The sequence below is a fragment of the Podarcis gaigeae genome (genome assembly GCF_964106915.1).
Source record: "Podarcis gaigeae genome assembly, chromosome: Z".
Lineage (NCBI taxonomy): Eukaryota > Metazoa > Chordata > Lepidosauria > Squamata > Lacertidae > Podarcis > Podarcis gaigeae.
Window position 1 is genome coordinate 25,972,813 of NC_139691.1, and position 17,291 is coordinate 25,990,103.

General features: G+C 42.9%; 1 protein-coding gene across 2 annotated transcripts in view; it reads right to left on the bottom strand.

Moving 5' to 3' along the window:
* Nucleotides 1–17,291, bottom strand: part of COL4A5 (collagen type IV alpha 5 chain) — a 135,163-nt gene that overhangs the window by 79,241 nt on the left and 38,631 nt on the right. For both annotated transcript variants that reach the window (XM_083722025.1, XM_083722024.1), the window contains exon 2: nucleotides 6,811–6,870. In XM_083722025.1, coding sequence (XP_083578151.1) covers nucleotides 6,811–6,870 — 60 coding nt within the window. The remainder of the gene's footprint in view (nucleotides 1–6,810; nucleotides 6,871–17,291) is intronic.

Below are 17,291 nucleotides of genomic sequence, written 5' to 3' on the forward strand. Positions count from 1 at the left end.
AATGGGATCCATTTGGTTCATTTGGCTCAGTTTTAGTTGCCTCACCTTCCCCCGCCTCCCAAAAAAGTATTATAGGAAAAGGCTCAGAAAAAGGAAATCAAGATGATAGAGCAACTGCCCAATCAGCAAAGGTTACAGTATTTGTGGCTTTTCAGTTTACAAAAAAAAAAAAGGAAAGGTGACTAATGGGGGACAGGATCAATGTATACAAAATTTAAACACATTTAAGAAAGCTAAGAGAGAAATGTTTTTCTCCTTTTCTCATAACACTAGAATTCATGGGCATCCAATGATGCTGAATATTGGAAGATTCAGGACAGACAGATATAGTGATGACTACCAACTTGAATGGCTTTTAAAGAGAATTAGACAAACTCACTGAGTGCAAGACTATCAAAGGCTACAACTTTTTCTTCCCCAAGTTGTTCTTGTTTTTTGTTTTAAAAAAACCAATTTCCCTTCCACTGATGCCATGTTGGCTTAGGTTGAGGCCCACCCCATGTGTGTCTTAGGTGAATGAGGGAACTTTGGATCTCGTATATTCAAAGACCACCACCAACAGGAATGTCCTGTTTCAGCCCCTAACAGCCTTTTGCAGTTGGGCCTCTAGCGTGGACATGCTGCCCCACCAGCAGCTCTCTTCTCTGCCAGTGGAACGGTCCTTCTGCCCCATCCCAGTCTCCTCAGACAGCTGGTTGTGTCAACCAGCATGTGTCAAGCAGAAGATGATGGGAAGCCCTCAAGCAAGCCTGGTGGAAGCTCCGGGCAAATGTAAGTCTTTTAGAGGACAGACTGCCAACATGACACCCTCCAGAGATCAGGGACTTTCACTCTCATCAGACCCAGCGAGGAAGGTCAATGGTCATGGGGTATGGGAGCTGTTGTCCACAACACTGGGAGGGCACTATATTAACATAGCCTCCAACATTTCTCCGATGAAAATAGGGATGTCCTATTTAATAATAATATTCTTACTACTTATACCCCACCCATCTGGCTGGGTTGCCCCAGCCACTCTAGGCAGCTTCCAAAATATTAAAAACATAATAAACATTAAAAAAACCTTCCTTATAGTGAGCTGCCTTCAGATGGCTCAGGGGTTGGATAACTCCATACCCTCCAATATTTCTCTAATGAAAATTGGGGTGTCCTAAGGGAAAGCGGGACATTCCAGGATCAAATCAGAAACCAGGATGGCTTCTGTAAATCTGGGACTGTCCCTGGAAAATACTAACTATCTGCAGTAACTATCCCTGCTTTAGAGGGCCTGATGAAGACACATGGGGAATGTGCTCCAAGATCTTCTATGTTTTTTGTTCTTAGTGATCCACTTCTGAAAGCTGGGTCAGCCTTGGCACATTAAACTAATTCTTTACATCATGCCCAAAAGGTCAACCAAATCTTGCATCCAATATATGAATTTCCCCTATAGTGAGCTGCTAATTAGTACAGGAAATAGGTGATACCTGGAAGGGATTATCTTGCACAGCTCCGTGAGCCTGCTATTTCTAATTTAATCCATTGCCAGGTTTGATCTTAACATGGCCCAAATACCTTGAATCCAGGAAAGTCCTCAAGCATTCCATTCACTTTTGTATGGATTGTTTGTTTGTCCTAAGCACTAAATATGTAGCTTTGGCATGCATTCTACTATCACACCCTGTACCTAGCACGCAGGTAATGAGGTGGTGGCAAGGTCAACAGGGGGTAAAAGGCAAAGACAGGCCCAGCCACTAGGAAACAGTTTGCAGAGTTAAGTGCTCAGGAGAGTAAGCCAGCCTGACTTGGGAGCTTTTCTAATAGCATGCAGCCTGTTTGAAATAATCCCCACTAAGATGATTCCTAATTGGTTGCACTATAGTTCTCTTCTTTTCCCTGAACATACAATACAATCACATCTTACTCAGTTCCAGAGGCAGTACATCTCTAAATAGCACTTGCTCAGGGGCAAACACTGCTAAGGCCCTGCAGTATTAAGAGACAGAACTAGTTACATAATTCCTTTCAGTTGTTAACTGCAGTGGTTGTACTGTGGTTTGCTTGTTTTTTTTTTTAACTAAGGCTGGTTATAGGATGGAGATGAGGAAGCACCCTTCAGATGTTTTTGGATGACAACTCCCATCAACCCTGACTACTGGCTATTCTGGCTGGGGCTGATATGAAATGGTTCCCTAACACTGCTACGGGAAAATAAATATTTTGTGGAAGCACTTTTTAAACTTCCTGGTGGGAGGAAAGAATTTCGAAATGTGAGATTGCTATCTCTGAATTCCACCTATTTCACGCTCTTAAAATGCCCGTTTCCCTTTGGTGAACGCAGCAAGGGCAACCCTGCCTTCTGAGACCAACATACAGTGTAATTTCTCCTTGTAGAAGGCAAGTGCAGATCAGCCCTGATATGCATGGAATCTGCCTTGAGAAATGTGTATGTTGGGAAACAGTGGAAAGGGTTGAATCATGGCAAAGACCTTTAATGTTCACATAGCGCAGGTGGGACTGTTCAGCAGCACACGGAACTGCAGCCTCTTGTCAGGCAGATGTTTTCCAGCATCGGAGTCCATGCAATTTGCGCAGGGATTAGGGAAGCAAAAGGTGTACATGTGGCGTTATTTGTTTTAGATACTCAACAAAGAGTGTGTGCTTCTGAATTGTTCTCATGGATTAGCTATGCTAAGCATCTGGAACAAGAGAGATGGATGACAGTTCATGACCCGAAGAAGAACCCGCCAAGAACTTGTCCTACAGGAGGAAACTGATTAGCACAAATGGAAGCCATCAGAGTGAGATACCTTGTCCTGCATCACTGTCACAGTCACCCATTGATATAGGCCACAATCACACCATACATCTAAAGCATTGTTATACCACTTTGACAGTCACAATTCCCCCTAAAGAATTCTGGGAGCTGCAGTTTGTGAAGAGTGCTAAGGGTTCTTAGGAGACCCTCTATTTCCCTCACAGAGCCACAGTTCTCAGAATGGTATAACCATCAATCTCTCTTCCCAGGGAACTCTTGCCCCCCTGTTGAATAGCTGGCCTGATTTCCTTATGCTATAGCTAGCATGGCTGCCTATCATGGCCATGAGAACTGCAGAGCTTGACTACATTTTCATTTTTATCTATACAGAAGGATATGTTGATTTTGGCTGGAAGGAAGGAAGGTTGGTTTTAAAAAACGAAATCCAAGACAGCATGGCATAGCAACATCTGATGGGCCAAAGCTTCCCCATAACTACTTCATAAACAGTTCTATCAATTTTCATCAAACCATGTCAATGTGGAACCCTGATGAAAACCCAACTTGGATGGTCTTAAGAAAGGGAGGTGGAAGACTAGACCTATTCATGTATGATAAGGCTATCTGTTCCTACTAGCTGTGTTGGGAATGCTAGAGCAGGGAGCCCCCTGAATTGGTGGGACTCCCTAATGTGGTGGTCTGCTATTGCACTCAGGTCCTGCTTGCAGGCTCCCCATTAGGACATCTGGCTGGACGCTGTTAGAACAGGATGCTGGACAAGATGGCCTGATTCAGCCACTGGCCTGATCCAGCTACAGTACTCCTCTCTGAAGTTGCAGTTGGGTGCATCTGCTACCAGCATCCATGCCTAGCTTGACCCTTTTGCCTCCTGCAAAAAGCCCTCCTTGTTTGTTCAAACCATACAGCATTTATCTTTCTTTCTTTTTCTTTCTTTTATAAAAAAGGCCCTCTATCATTATGACAGAAGTTCATAATGGTACTTTTTAAGTATGTGTGTGTGCATGCGCACACGCACACAAACAAAAACAAAGTGAAGTTTTAGCAGCACAACCTCATTTAACCTTGTATTATTGCCAAGAAGACTAAGCCTTAGGCTTAGCACACACATATGCTATGAACCTTTGGCAAGCACATTTGCCAAAATATGATCTCATTCAATTGAGCCACCTGGATAGATAGGCGTGGCCCCTGGGGTAGCTTCTGTGAGGCACCCCGAACAACTCACTGGGGGAAATCTTTACTGCACCAATGCAGCTTGGCAATGAAAGCGTAACTCAGTGGCAAGTTTGAGAACCAAAAGAAACTGAATTGTGCTTTTCAAGTCTCCATTGGAAATTTACATTCACAATCACAACCACTTATTTTATCCAGGGCGGGTTACAACAATTAAAACACAATATTGAAAAACAGTTTAAAGAAAGTTAAAATTATAGAAATAGGGTGCCTTGGAGGGTGTTAAAGTGATATTTAAGTGAAGCAGAAACCAAAAACCAGCTTAAATCATATTCAGGAGAGCAGTGGGGAACTGTGGCTCTCCATATGCTAACATACATCAATGCACGCTCTGCTAGCCACATCTGGAAGGCTACAGGTTCCCCCATCCCTCAAACAGAAGAATCAATCCAACAGCGGACTGCCCTCTGCAGAGTGTAACACATGGCCACCCTAGTGACAACACAGGACAGGGCTTTATTTATGGTGGCACCAAAACAGTAAAGGTAAAGGGACCCCTGACCATTCGGTCCAGTCGTGATCAACTCTGGGGTTGCAGCGCCCATCTCGCCTAATTGGCCAAGGGAGCCGGTGTACAGCTTCCAGTTCATGTAGCCAGCATGACTATGCCGCTTCTGGCGAACCAGAGCAGTGCACGGAAACGCCGTTTACCTTCCCACTATTTATCTACTTGCACTTTCAAATGTGCTTTCAAATTGCTAGGTTGGCAGGAGCAGGGACTGAGCAACGGGAGCTCGCCCCGTCACGGGGATTCGAACTGCCAACCTTCTGATCAGCAAGTCCTAGGCTCTGTGGTTTAACCCACAGCACCACCTACATCCCTTACCAAAACAGTAGAACTCCAAATGTATAGAAGTCCCTCCATAGAGACGTTCGCCTCACTCCTTCCATATTGGCTCAAGGCATCAGGCCAAGGAGGAAGGACCAGAGCTCTGTAGTAGAGCATCTGTTTTTGCATGCAGAAGGTCTCAGGTTCAATCCCTTGTATCTCCAGGAAATAACTCCTGCCTGAAATCCTGAACAACAGCTGCCAGTCCGTGTAGACAATACTGAGCTAGATGGACCTATGTCCTTAATCAGTCAGCTTCCTATGTTCCTAAAGGTGATCTGGAAAGTTTTGGGGTTTCCCCAATTAGCTCCTTTCTTGTTTCTACTCCTCTTATTGGTGTTGCTACTATTTAGTATTTAAGAGAGTTTTAAAAATAGCTTGGAATCTAATGGGAGCAGGAGAAGAGTTTGTTAATACCAGTTGTAAAATGCCATGTTGTTTTCTTACAGTTCTTCCTCAGGGGACTAGTCCAGCATCCTGTTCTCGCAGCACCCAACTAGGTGCAGGACCTGAGCACAAGAACACTCTTCTGCCCTCCTGCAGCTTCCAGCTCCTGCTATTCAGAAGCACTGCTGATCCAGCCATGGAGGCAGAACAGAGCCATCATGGCTAGCACCCATCAGTAGCTCTCTCCTCCATGAGCAGTTTCCTAAAAATGCTTAGGGACTGATATATAATTGGCATTAATAAATATGTTTCCTGAAGTAGTTGGACTTTGTGGTCCTTTGGGCATGCTCAGATTTTAAAAGTGTACCCTGTTAGAATTGGGGGAGAGAGTCTGTTCTGTTGTGTTCTCTGTGGAACATTCTCCTCTCTGAACTGAAGCAAGCACCAAACCAGCTGTCAATTAGGGTCCTTTTGAACAATTGAATAAAAACAACTCATTTTTTTTTATTCCCAGGCCTTATCTGACTTTTAGTACCAGTTGATTTAAATTTGCCTTAGGTTGGATATTTTCCTGTTTTGTACATAATGTTTTGTTTCTGCATTTGATCATTTAGTGTGGCAGCACCCAAACTTTGGAACTCCCTGCTTGTTGAGATCAAGCAGGCGCCTTCACTGTACTATTTTTGGCACCTACCCCAAACATTCCTGTTTAGACAAGCCTATGCAGATGTATAGAAAGTTGAGGTGATTTAATCTGTTTTATTATTTGAACTCTGGTATGTTTTCAAGTAGGGTTGTCCATTTTTTCTCAGTTTTACTATTTTTCCCCCTTTTGTAAAGTGCTTTGAGGTAGTTGGGCTTTTTTTTTTTTTTTACAATCAAGTGGTGTAATTCTTTTTCATGATAATAAATAAATGGGTTTATTCCTGCATTTTTATTAACTCTGCATACAACCTTGAGATTTTATAAACTTTTTTTTTTTGAAAAAGGAATAGCCTCCCATCTAGACTACTGCAACACACTTTATGTAGTGCTGCCCTTGAATACGGCCCAGAAACTGCATCTAGTGAAAAATGCCACAACCAGGTTCTTGGCTTGAGCAGTAAGAAGAGCCAGTTACGGTGATCTTGAAATTTATGTACTCAATTCAAGGTATCAGTACCAGTACACAAGGCTCCATTCATAGTAGGACCCAAGGACGGAAAGGAATGCTTTCCCTGATCTCCCTCTTTTGTAAGGTATGCAATAATTAATGGATTATATGCATTATAAAGTATCCTATAAATATATTCCATGTGCTTTTAGGTATAATTCATAGAATGTTTAACAATCTGCCTTTGAGACTTAGCCAACAGGCAGGTTACAAATATTTAAATTCTTACAACGATCTCAATTACTAACATTGAAATCTGAACACATTTATTAGAAACTCTCTATAAACAAATGGTTATATTTTTTTGTTAGAGAAAACAGAGCAGAATATAAATTGTTTTCATTGCTGTGTGGCTTGTCAAATTCTTTTAGTTCAGTGGAGCAAAAACTCTTCAGGATCCAGATATGTTTTCTCCTGCACACACACACACACACACACACCCCTGCTCACCTTTCCCCCTTTTGTTCCGCTACAGTCGCATTTGGATCCTGACGAACATCCATGGCATGCCTAGAAAAGAGAAATAAAAAGAGAACATTAAAAGTTTGCAAAGAACTTTCCCACCCCACCAAATATGTGCTAATGAGGAGGAATTTCAATCACTTGTTTGATGAACACAGTTTAAGGTTAGCACACTTCATCAATCGGGGGGGGGGATTGGGAGTCCAACATATGAATTTTAATCAGTTAAATGGACTGACCTCGCATATTCTTTTAAGAATAATCTCAACCCTGAAAGGGGGAGAAATGCAGATCACTTTGCTTCTCCCTTTACAACCTCTCAAAAAAAGAAAGAAAAAACCAAGAAGCAGCAGCAACAACAGCCAACCCTAGTTTTTCCCTCAGGACAACATTGGATATATTAACTGGATGTTTTTTATCAGAAAATTAATAAAAATGATTAAAAAAAGAAAAGAACACACTCTGATTCATGCCCAGCCCATCCCATACCCTAAGGGTGCTTCTAAATGACCCATTTATTGAGCTTTCACTCTGTTTGCAGGGAGGCAAGAAGTCTTTAATGTTAAGTTGTGGGTGAACATGGGACGCAGGTGGCGCTGTGGGTTAAAGCCTCAGCGCCTAGGACTTGCCGATCGAAAGGTCGGCGGTTCGAATCCCTGCGGCGGGGTGTGCTCCCGCTGCTCGGTCCCAGCGCCTGCCAAACTAGCAGTTTGAAAGCACCTCCGGGTGCAAGTAGATAAATAGGGACCGCTTACCAGCGGGAAGGTAAACGGCGTTTCCGTGTGCGGCTCTGGCTCGCCAGATGCAGCTTTGTCACGCTGGCCACGTGACCCGGAAGTGTCTCCGGACAGCGCTGGCCCCTGGCCTCTTAAGTGAGATGGGCGCACAACCCCAGAGTCTGTCAGGGGTACCTTTACCTTTACCTTGTGGGTGAACATATCAGATGACACAGCGATTCTTCAAACAGCTCTTGTTTATTCACAGGCCAGAACAGAACTGAACTGAAGGGTTCAGCCAGCCTGCTTATATAGAGCTCCACTAGAACGCAACAGTAACCATTTTCTGTAACTATCCAATCACTGAATGTCACTTTCGATCCCTTATTTGCATATGTGGACCTGAACCATCTACAGTATCCCCCTGCTGGCCCAGGGTGAGAACTTCAGTACATAACGTTTAGCAAGTGCTTTTCCAGACTCCTCACTGCGTTTTACCAGTCACTTTCCTTATCTCAAGAAGTCGGATCTCCTGGGGGAAGCAGGTTTGTTGCACAAGAACTCCAAATCAGCTTTTATTGTGCAACCCGGATGTGCTGGGATCTGACTGAACCACACCTTAAAACAGCAACAGCACCCCCCCCCCCCGCCTCCCTGATCTTCCCCTGCCTCAACCTGGGTCCCCTCGTATCTGCACAGAAATCTGTTTCCCAAATAATTCTCCTCCCTTCATAATAATCACCCCTCCTTAAATAGACACTGGCTTCCTGTCTATTCCCAAATCTAGTACATGTTCCCCCAACTCTTCTCCCCGCAGCCCTGCCGTTCACCTTCACTCTTCTACCCTCCCCTTTGCAAAGCTCTACCTGATACTTCAAGCATCTATAGAAGGGGTCAGCAAACTTTTTCAGTAGGGGGCCAGTCCACTGTCCCTCAGACCTTGTGGGGGGCCAGACTATATTTTTTTGGGGGGGTGAACAAATTCCTGTGCCCCACAAATAACCCAGAGATGCATTTTAAATAAAAGCACACATTCTACTCGTGTAAAAACACCAGGCAGGCCGCACAAATAACCCAGAGATGCATTTTAAATAAAAGGACAAATTCCACTCATGTAAAAACACGCTGACTCCTGGTCCGTCTGCGGGCTGGATTTAGAAGGTGATTAGGTCACATCCGGCCCACGGTCCTTAGTTTGCATACCCATGAGCTACAGCAAGTCTCCCTTGCTCCCCATACAACGTATTTTCCGTTCTGTAAGATGCACCCGACCATACGACGCACCTAGTTTTTAGAGGAGGAAAACAAGAAAAAAATATTCTGAATCAAATGTTGTACTAAACTATTTAATAAACAACCAAAGGCTTTCATCAGGATACCCTGAACATTGAAGATACTTATATCACCCCCCCACCCCACCCCACACACATCCAAGGAAGCTGCTAGGTAGGAGATCAGGACAGCCAAAAGGAAGAACGTTGCACAATGTATGGTTAAAAGACAGAACTTGCTACAAGACTGAGCGACAACTACTAGCTTGGGTGACTTCAAAAGGGGATTAGACAAGGGGCGCTCTGCAGCAATCCCTCTCTGCACAGCGCCTCTCCAGCAAAGCAGGAGGAGAAATGGAAGGGGCTCCATTTCTCCTCCCGCTTTGCTGAAGGGGCTCTGCGCAGCTTTCCCTCTCTGCGCAGTGCCACTCCAGAGAAGCGAAGTCAGAACAGCAAGAGGGATTGCTGCGCAGCGATCCCTCTTGCTGTTCTGGCTTCTGGGATAGCCACGCATTCCTCCTGCTGCCTTGAAGAGGCTTCACACAGCTATCCCACTGCTTTCACTGCACAGCGATCCCTCTTGCTGTTCTGGCTTCAGCGATAGCTGCGCAGCCTGCATTCACTCCATAAAACTCACATTTCCGCTTACTTATTAGGAGGGAAAAAGTGCATCTTATACAGCAAAAAATATGGTACTTGGAACTGCCTCCCAGGACACCTGTGTGCTGGCGTTTCTTCACACCCAACCCACCTCAAAGCCCACTTTTCCTTTGAGGCCTTTGGCATAACCCTCTCATTCTCACATCTTGCTGTGAAGCCTAAGCATCTGTAATTGAATCCACTGCGTATTGTTTCCATGCTTACACTTGCCCCCCCTTTCTCCATTTTCTCTGCATCAATCTTTTTTTTTTTATTATTGTAAGCTGCTCAGGGCAGAGGCCTATCCTTGTGCACTCTGAAAAGCACCGTGAGAACTGAAGATGAGACACTGCATGTGTAAACATACATGTTTATATGAACACACACATACACACACTGCTATTACACAGGCTTCTGAAGTCATCATGGCTTGTTCTAATCAGTGATTGTTCCATATATATGAACTGTTATGTGAGGCCCACCTAAAAAGTAGTGTGTAACAACTTCTTTTGTTTCATTTGAGAACATGTCACAGCAGACCTTGTAAGAGGAATTCTTTATTCTCTTTCACATGCACAATGGGAAATGCCTCTTCTAAAACAACACAAGTGTGCGTTGTAAAAAAATCTGTTGCCTGATTAGACAGGCCTTTTAAAACCAACTAAGCCAACCTAACATGTGTCCCCATACATTTCACATTTTCCTGATTACAGGGAAGAAGCAATTTCTTGCAGGTTCTTGCCTTCATTGTTGCACCACTCATGCAGATAGTTCTTTATACTTATTAAACTGGCTGCTTTATTTCTGCACGGACTCAAGAGCCGTATCTTTTTCACCTAGCCAGGAATTGTCGCAATAAAGATGCCAGCCAATAGGTGGCACACCTTGCTCTCAGTCGGAAGATGCAGGTAAGCCAAATCCGTCCAGTTCTGAGGGAAAGAATAACTTCCTCCTCTTCTCTGATGTTTTTGGCACCCAGAGCTAAAAATACAGTGGTACCTCGGGCTACATACGCTTCAGGTTACGTACGCTTCAGGTTACAGACTCCGCTAACCCAGAGATAATATCTCAGGTTAAGAGCTTTGCTTCAGGATGAGAACAGAAATAGTGCTCCAGCGGCACGGCAGCACCAGGAGGCCCCATTAGCTAAAGTGGTGCTTCAGGTTAAGAACAGTTTCAGGTTAAGAACAGACCTCTGGAATGAATTAAGTACTTAACCCGAGGTACCACTGTAAAGTTAATATTCTATTGAAAAATCAAGAGGTGGGAGGCAAGAACAAATGATGGTATGTCACAGCAGCTAGAATTTTGAGCATTTAACTTCAGTGACCTAGGTTCCAGGCAAGTTCATTTTCATATGTGTGTGTGTTTAACTTGTACACTGTTTTTCTACAATGTTGTATATTTTGTTATTGAGTACAGCAGCAGCAGCAACAAAACTATACAATTTAAAATGAAACAAAGTTACAATGAAAATACAATTTAAAACTAATAATGATATTTAGTAATCCATTTCAGCTCTTGCAGCCAATCGGAAGTCGCAGAAGCCCCGTCAGACATTCGGCTTCCAAAAATAGTTTGCAAACCGGAACAGTCACTTTGGGGTTTGCGGCATTCGGGAGCCAAAATGTTCAAAAACTAAGCTGTTCGAAAACCATGGTACGACTGTATTACAAGATCATTATTTCTTCAGAATGCCAGAAAAAATGTAACCACTCCCAGTTAAAATAAAACATTAGGCGAAGTCGTAAGAGACCAGCAGAAAAAACAGCAAAAAAATAAAATAAAAATTACTAAAGGCCATGAATAAAATATCAATTTGGCAACCACATTGTGCAATTGTACAGAAAGCACAAATATACAGTGGTACCTCAGGTTACATACGCTTCAAGTTACATACGCATCAGGTTACAGACTACGCTAACCCAGAAATAGTGCTTCAGGTTAAGAACTTTGCTTCAGGATGAGAACAGAAATCGTGCCCTGGCGGTGCGGCGGCAGCAGGAGGCCTCATTAGCTAAAGTGGTGCTTCAGGTTAAGAACAGTTTCAGGTTAAAAACGGACCTCTGGAACTAATTAAGTACTTAACCTGAGATATCACTGTAATTAACAATATTACAGGTAAAGGAACCCCTGACCATTAGGTCCAGTCGTGGCTGACTCTGGGGTTGCGGCACTCATGACTAAGCCGCTTCTGGTGAACCAGAACAGCACACGGAAACGCCGTTTACCTTCCCACCGGAGCGGTACCTATTTATCTACTTGCACTTTGACATGCTTTCGAACTGCTAGGTTGGCAGGAGCAGGGACCGAGTAACGGGAGCTCACCCCGTCTTGGGGATTTGAACCACCGACCTTCTGATCGGCAAGTCCTAGGCTCTGTGGTTTAACCCACAGTGCCACCCGCGTCCCTTAATTAACAATACTGCTAGTCATTTAATTATTGCACTCTGCCTCAGTTGTTCACGTCTGATTGTAGATACTGCTGCCACCCAAATCAATAAGTCTTCTTTGAGTATTTGTATGTTTTCCCATAAATGAGTAAATCCGCATATGTTTCCAGGAGCAGAAATAAACAAGAAAAGGGATTATTTATTCTTCTGGGTGGGTGTGCACCTTTTATGCAACACAGCATATGCTTTAGAGGACTGAGTTCATCCTATGTGAGAAGGAAGGTTTCAAATCTAGAAACTTGCAGATTGCAGGTACTTCTTCTTCTTCTTCTTCTTATTATTATTATTATTATTATTATTATCAGAGACACCTTTTTAGTTGATCAGAAAGGTATTGCTCAGCAAATTGATGCCATAGTAACTCAGTACAGCAATGAGCGAAACAGAATGCCCGTTTACAAAGAAACTTGTAAAGAAACTCCGGAAAGCGTAAAAAAACCCAGCCTTTTAAACTATTAACCGAATCAATGGTTAGATCTCTCTCGCTGAAGTTTATCCCCCTTCATAACAGCACCCACCCCCTGAAGACTCAGTGAAGGGTAAATAAACCTGCACAAAGCTGCTCAAAGTCAAAATTAAGATTTTTTTATTTTTTTTACCACAAATCCACAGCAGACAATACCTAAGAACCAACTGCTGTGTCACAAAACAGAGACCAGCATTTCAAGCTGCCAGAAAATTTCACCAGACAGGCAGGAGGTTCAAATACGTGGAGCAGGAGACAGAGAAAGAGCAGAACAGTAGAGTTGGAAGGGATCTCAAGGATCTTCTAGTCCAACCCCCTGTAATGCTAATGAATCCCTGACAAATGGCTACTCAACCTTTAAAAAACAACAACAATAAAGGAGAGACCACAATCTCTTGAGGTAGTCCATTCCAGCCTCTAACAGTTCCTACTGACAGAAAGCATCTTCCTGATGCTTAGTCGGAATCTCCTTCCTTGTAACTAGTATCTGTTGGTTCAGATCCAACCTCTGGAGGAACACAAAACAAACTTGCTCCATCTTCCATGTGACAGCCTTTCAGATATTTGAAGATTGCTGTCATAGTACCTCTCAGTCTACTCTTCTCCAGGCTAAACATATCCAACTCCATCAACTATTCCTCATAAGGCATTTTATCATCTTGGACACCTGCCAGTGTGCACATTCCAGCTTGTCAACACCCTTCTTAAACTGTGGTACCCAGAACTGGACACAATAATCTAGGTGGAGTCTGACCAAAGCAGAATAGAGTGGTACTATTAGTTCCCTTGAACTGGACGCTATACTTCTGTTGATGCAGCCTAGAATAGCATTAGCTTTCTTTGGTGTTGCATCACGCTGTTGACTCATGAGGTCTATGAAGATCCTTTTCACATGCACTACAGTCAAACGAGGTATCCCCTATCTCTGATTATTCTGATCTACTCTGATTATTCCTGCCTAAGTGCAGAACCTGAACATTTGTCCCTAATGAAATTCATTTTGTTAGTTTGGGGCCAAATCTCCAGCAAATTGATGCCATAGTAACGAAGTACAGCAATGAGCCAAACAGAATGCCCATTTACAAAGAATGCACAGGTCACATTGAATCCTCATTTTATTTTCTGATGTATTAGCTACGCCTTCCAGTCATCTGCAAATTTGGTAAGCATCCCTTCTATTCCTTCATTCAAATCATTTATAAAGATGCTGAGCAACACCAAGCCCAGAACAGAACCCTATGGTACCCCACTTGTCACTTTTTCCAGGATGGCAAGAAACCATTGTTGAGCACACTTTGGGTTCAGCTACAAATCCACCTAACAGTAACATCACTTAGTCCACATATTACCAGCTTCTCTATGAGAATATCAAGGGGGGATTTTGTCAAAAGCCTTACTGAAATGAAGACACACTACATCCACAGCAATCCCTTGATCCACCAGTCATGTAACTCTACCAAAAAGAAGAAAAATGAAAGAAATGAGATTTGTCTGGCATGACTTGTTTTTGAGAAATCCATGCTGGATCTCAGTAATCACAGCATCCTTTTCTAAGTGCTCACATGCTGTTTAAAACAACTCAAGCTGACTAGTTAGTAATTGCCTGGGTCCTCTCCTCCCTACCTTTTTGAATATAGTGACATTTGCCCAGCTGCAGTCCACAGGGACCTCACCTGTTCTTCAACAATTTCCAAAAATTATAGACAGAGGCTCTGAGATTACCATATTTTTTGCTCCATAAGACACACATTTTTCCTCCTAAAAAGTAAGGGGAATCCGTCTGTTCTTCTTATGGAGCGAATGCCTATGGATGGCGGGGGGGATCCTGCTGCAGCCACAAGCAGAGGATCCATGGTTCCCTTTCCTTCCCTCCTCCGCGGTTTGCTTTGAAGCAGCAAAGAGGGAGAGGAGCCGCTTACATGGGTGCAGCAAAGCTTTTCAGAGAGCTGAGCCGGGGAGGAGGGAGAGGAGGAGAGCCATCTCGCTTTAAAGGAGCAAAGTGGGAAAGGAGAGGAGAGGAGCTGCTTACACAGGTGTAAGCGGCTCCTGACCAGTTGGCTCCTTTAAAGCAACCGTGCTCTCTTTCCCTCCCTCCTCCCCGCTCAGCTCGCTGAAAAGCTTCTTCTCCACACACACCACGCGTGCTCCTTGTCCCGTCAGTATTTTTCCTTCCCTCCCCACTTAAAATGTGGTTACAAAGCATGGATCCGCATGGATCCTCAGGATTTTTGCATTGGATCACCCCAAATTCACCATCAGATCACATATCATGTCCGTGGCTACAGCCTGCACCAAAAAAATCACGCACCCACTGTTGCCTGGGGCTGCAGTGGTGCAAAACTGTGGTTACAAAGAATGGATCCACATGGATCCTCAGAATTTTTGCATTTGGTCACCCCAAATTCACCATCAGATCACATATCATGTTCGTGGCTATAGCCTGCACCAAAAAAATCACGCACCCACTGTTGCCTGGGGCCGCAATGGTGCAAAAACGTGGTTACAAAGCACGGATCCACATGGATTCTCAGGATTTTTGCATTGGCTCACCCCAAACTCACCGTCAAATCACATGTCTGTGGCCACAGCATGAACCACAAAAATCATACATGTACTGTTTCATTCAGAATATTTTTTTCTTGTTTTCCTCCTCTAAAAACTAGGTGCATCTTATGATCAGGCGCATCTTACGGAGCGAAAAATACGGTACGTCTGCAAGTTCCTTTAGTACCTTTGGATGCAGTTCATCAGGCTCTGGAGACATGAATTAATTTGAAGTAGTTAAAAGTTCATAGCCATCTTCAGTGGGTATGCAAAGGAAGTTTCACAAACATACTGCAAATGGATCAACCTCTAAATGTATGAAACAGGATGTAAAATGTTTCCCCATTTTGGCCTCCATGTCCGCCATCAGGGTCCCTGAGTTGCAGAACATTATAGAACAGAAATAAACTAAGAACATAAGAAGAGGCTGCTGGTTCAGGCCAATGGCCCATATCTCCCAGTATCCTGTTCTTACAGAGGCCAACTAGATGCCTCAAGTGAGAAACCCAAAAGCACCCAAGCACAAGAACACTCTTCTTCTGTAGTATTCAGAGGCACTGCTGTCTCTGATTGTGAAGGCAGAGCACAGCCATCATGGCTAGTAGCCACTGATATCTTTCTCCTCCATAAATTTGGCTATACGCCTTTAAAGCCATCTATGGGTCATTGCACGTCAGTTCAATGCGGTCCTGCCACCCACCATCTCGGATTTTGATGAAACTTGGTGTACACCCTTCCCTTATGGTTGAAGGAAACTCGCTTAGATTTCCCCCCTCTATCTCAAATGGTTTTAATTTTGTAGCACTTCAAAATTTCTTGAAATCTGTGTTTCTGTCCCTCTTGAGATCTTCGGCCCTGTGTGCATTTTATGTTTTCTCCATAACCAATGATCAGCACTCAAAAGATTTTATAAATGCCTTAAAAATGTATAAATGTAGTTTTTTTGGTAAAAAATGAGTTTTAGAAAACCTAAATTTTCAGCATGAGGGCACGATGGAATCAAAAGTTTTTGATGGCGAAAATTATTATAAAGACATGCTCTTTCTCAACAAAGAATAAAATTTATGGGTCTCTTATGTCTTCTAACAAATTTTTACGTTTTTTGGACACCTTGGGGGGGGGGGATAGCTACTGGGTACAACTACAATCTTACAATCCATAGCTGTAATAGAAAAAATTAATGAAACAAAGTTGTTCATCTTAAAATCTAAAATAATATTGGTTATTACAGGGTTGTTGTTTCTTCAAAAGTGCAGGCTTGTTTTTCAGTTTGGGGGTATTTAAAACTATGAAAATTGGCTATATCGTGAAATCAATCTAAAAAAAAAATTAGTCAGAAACTTTAAATGCTGACATGTAAGGAAATAAGACCTAGCAAGAAAAAGATTAAAAGAATGTAAAATTATGCATTATATTCAATTATGAGTACATCAAATTAGGCTTAAATTATTTAAAAAATAATTATCCATTTTAGAAATACAAAATATGAGACATTTTAAAATGTTTTCTGAGACTGCAGTTCAGAGAAGTCTTTCGTATCTGCAAGATGTGTATGCTATTTTGAGGTGAGGGGAGAGACAAGGCCTTCTTCCATCTGCCTTAACCCCCCCCCCCCAGCCCTAGCCCTGGGGAGTCCTTATAAGGAAGCTGTGCCTTGATCAAAACCACTGCAACACTAGATGAGTTCATTGATGATCTAACAGATAAAATAGAACGTTTGATTCCTCATTCTTTCATAGCAAAGTCACAGTCTTCCTTCCTTAAAAAATTAAAAGAAAACCGTCCTTCACACACTGCCGTTATTCTACTAGATTTCAGTGAAAACTTTTCATTCATCACCCAAGATGAGGTACAAGGGTACCACTGGACTTCTGATTCTAGTGCTTAGTATCCTGTGGTAGTGCTGATTTTTTTTTTAAGATTCATTGGTACCTTGGGTTACAGACGCTTCAGGTTACATATGCTTCAGGTTACATACCCTGCTAACCCAGAAATAGTACCTCAGGTTAAGAACTTTGCTTCAGGATGAGAACAGAAATCATGCTCTGGCAGCGCGGCAGCAGTGGGAGACCCCATTAGCTAAAGTAGTGCTTCTGGTTAAGAACAGTTTCAGGTTAAGAACGGACCTCCGGAACAAATCTAGTTCTTAACCCAAGGTACCAATGTATAGCCAAATTTCATAGTTATAAATAAACCCAAACTGAAAAACAAGCCTGCAGTTTTGGAAAAAAAACTACACCCTGTAATAACCAATATTATTTTAGATTTTAAGATGAACAACCTTGTTTCATTAATTTTTTCTATTACAGCTATGGATTGTAGGAAAGTTGTACCCTGTAGCCATTCCACACCCCCCCAAAGATATCCAAAATACGTAAAA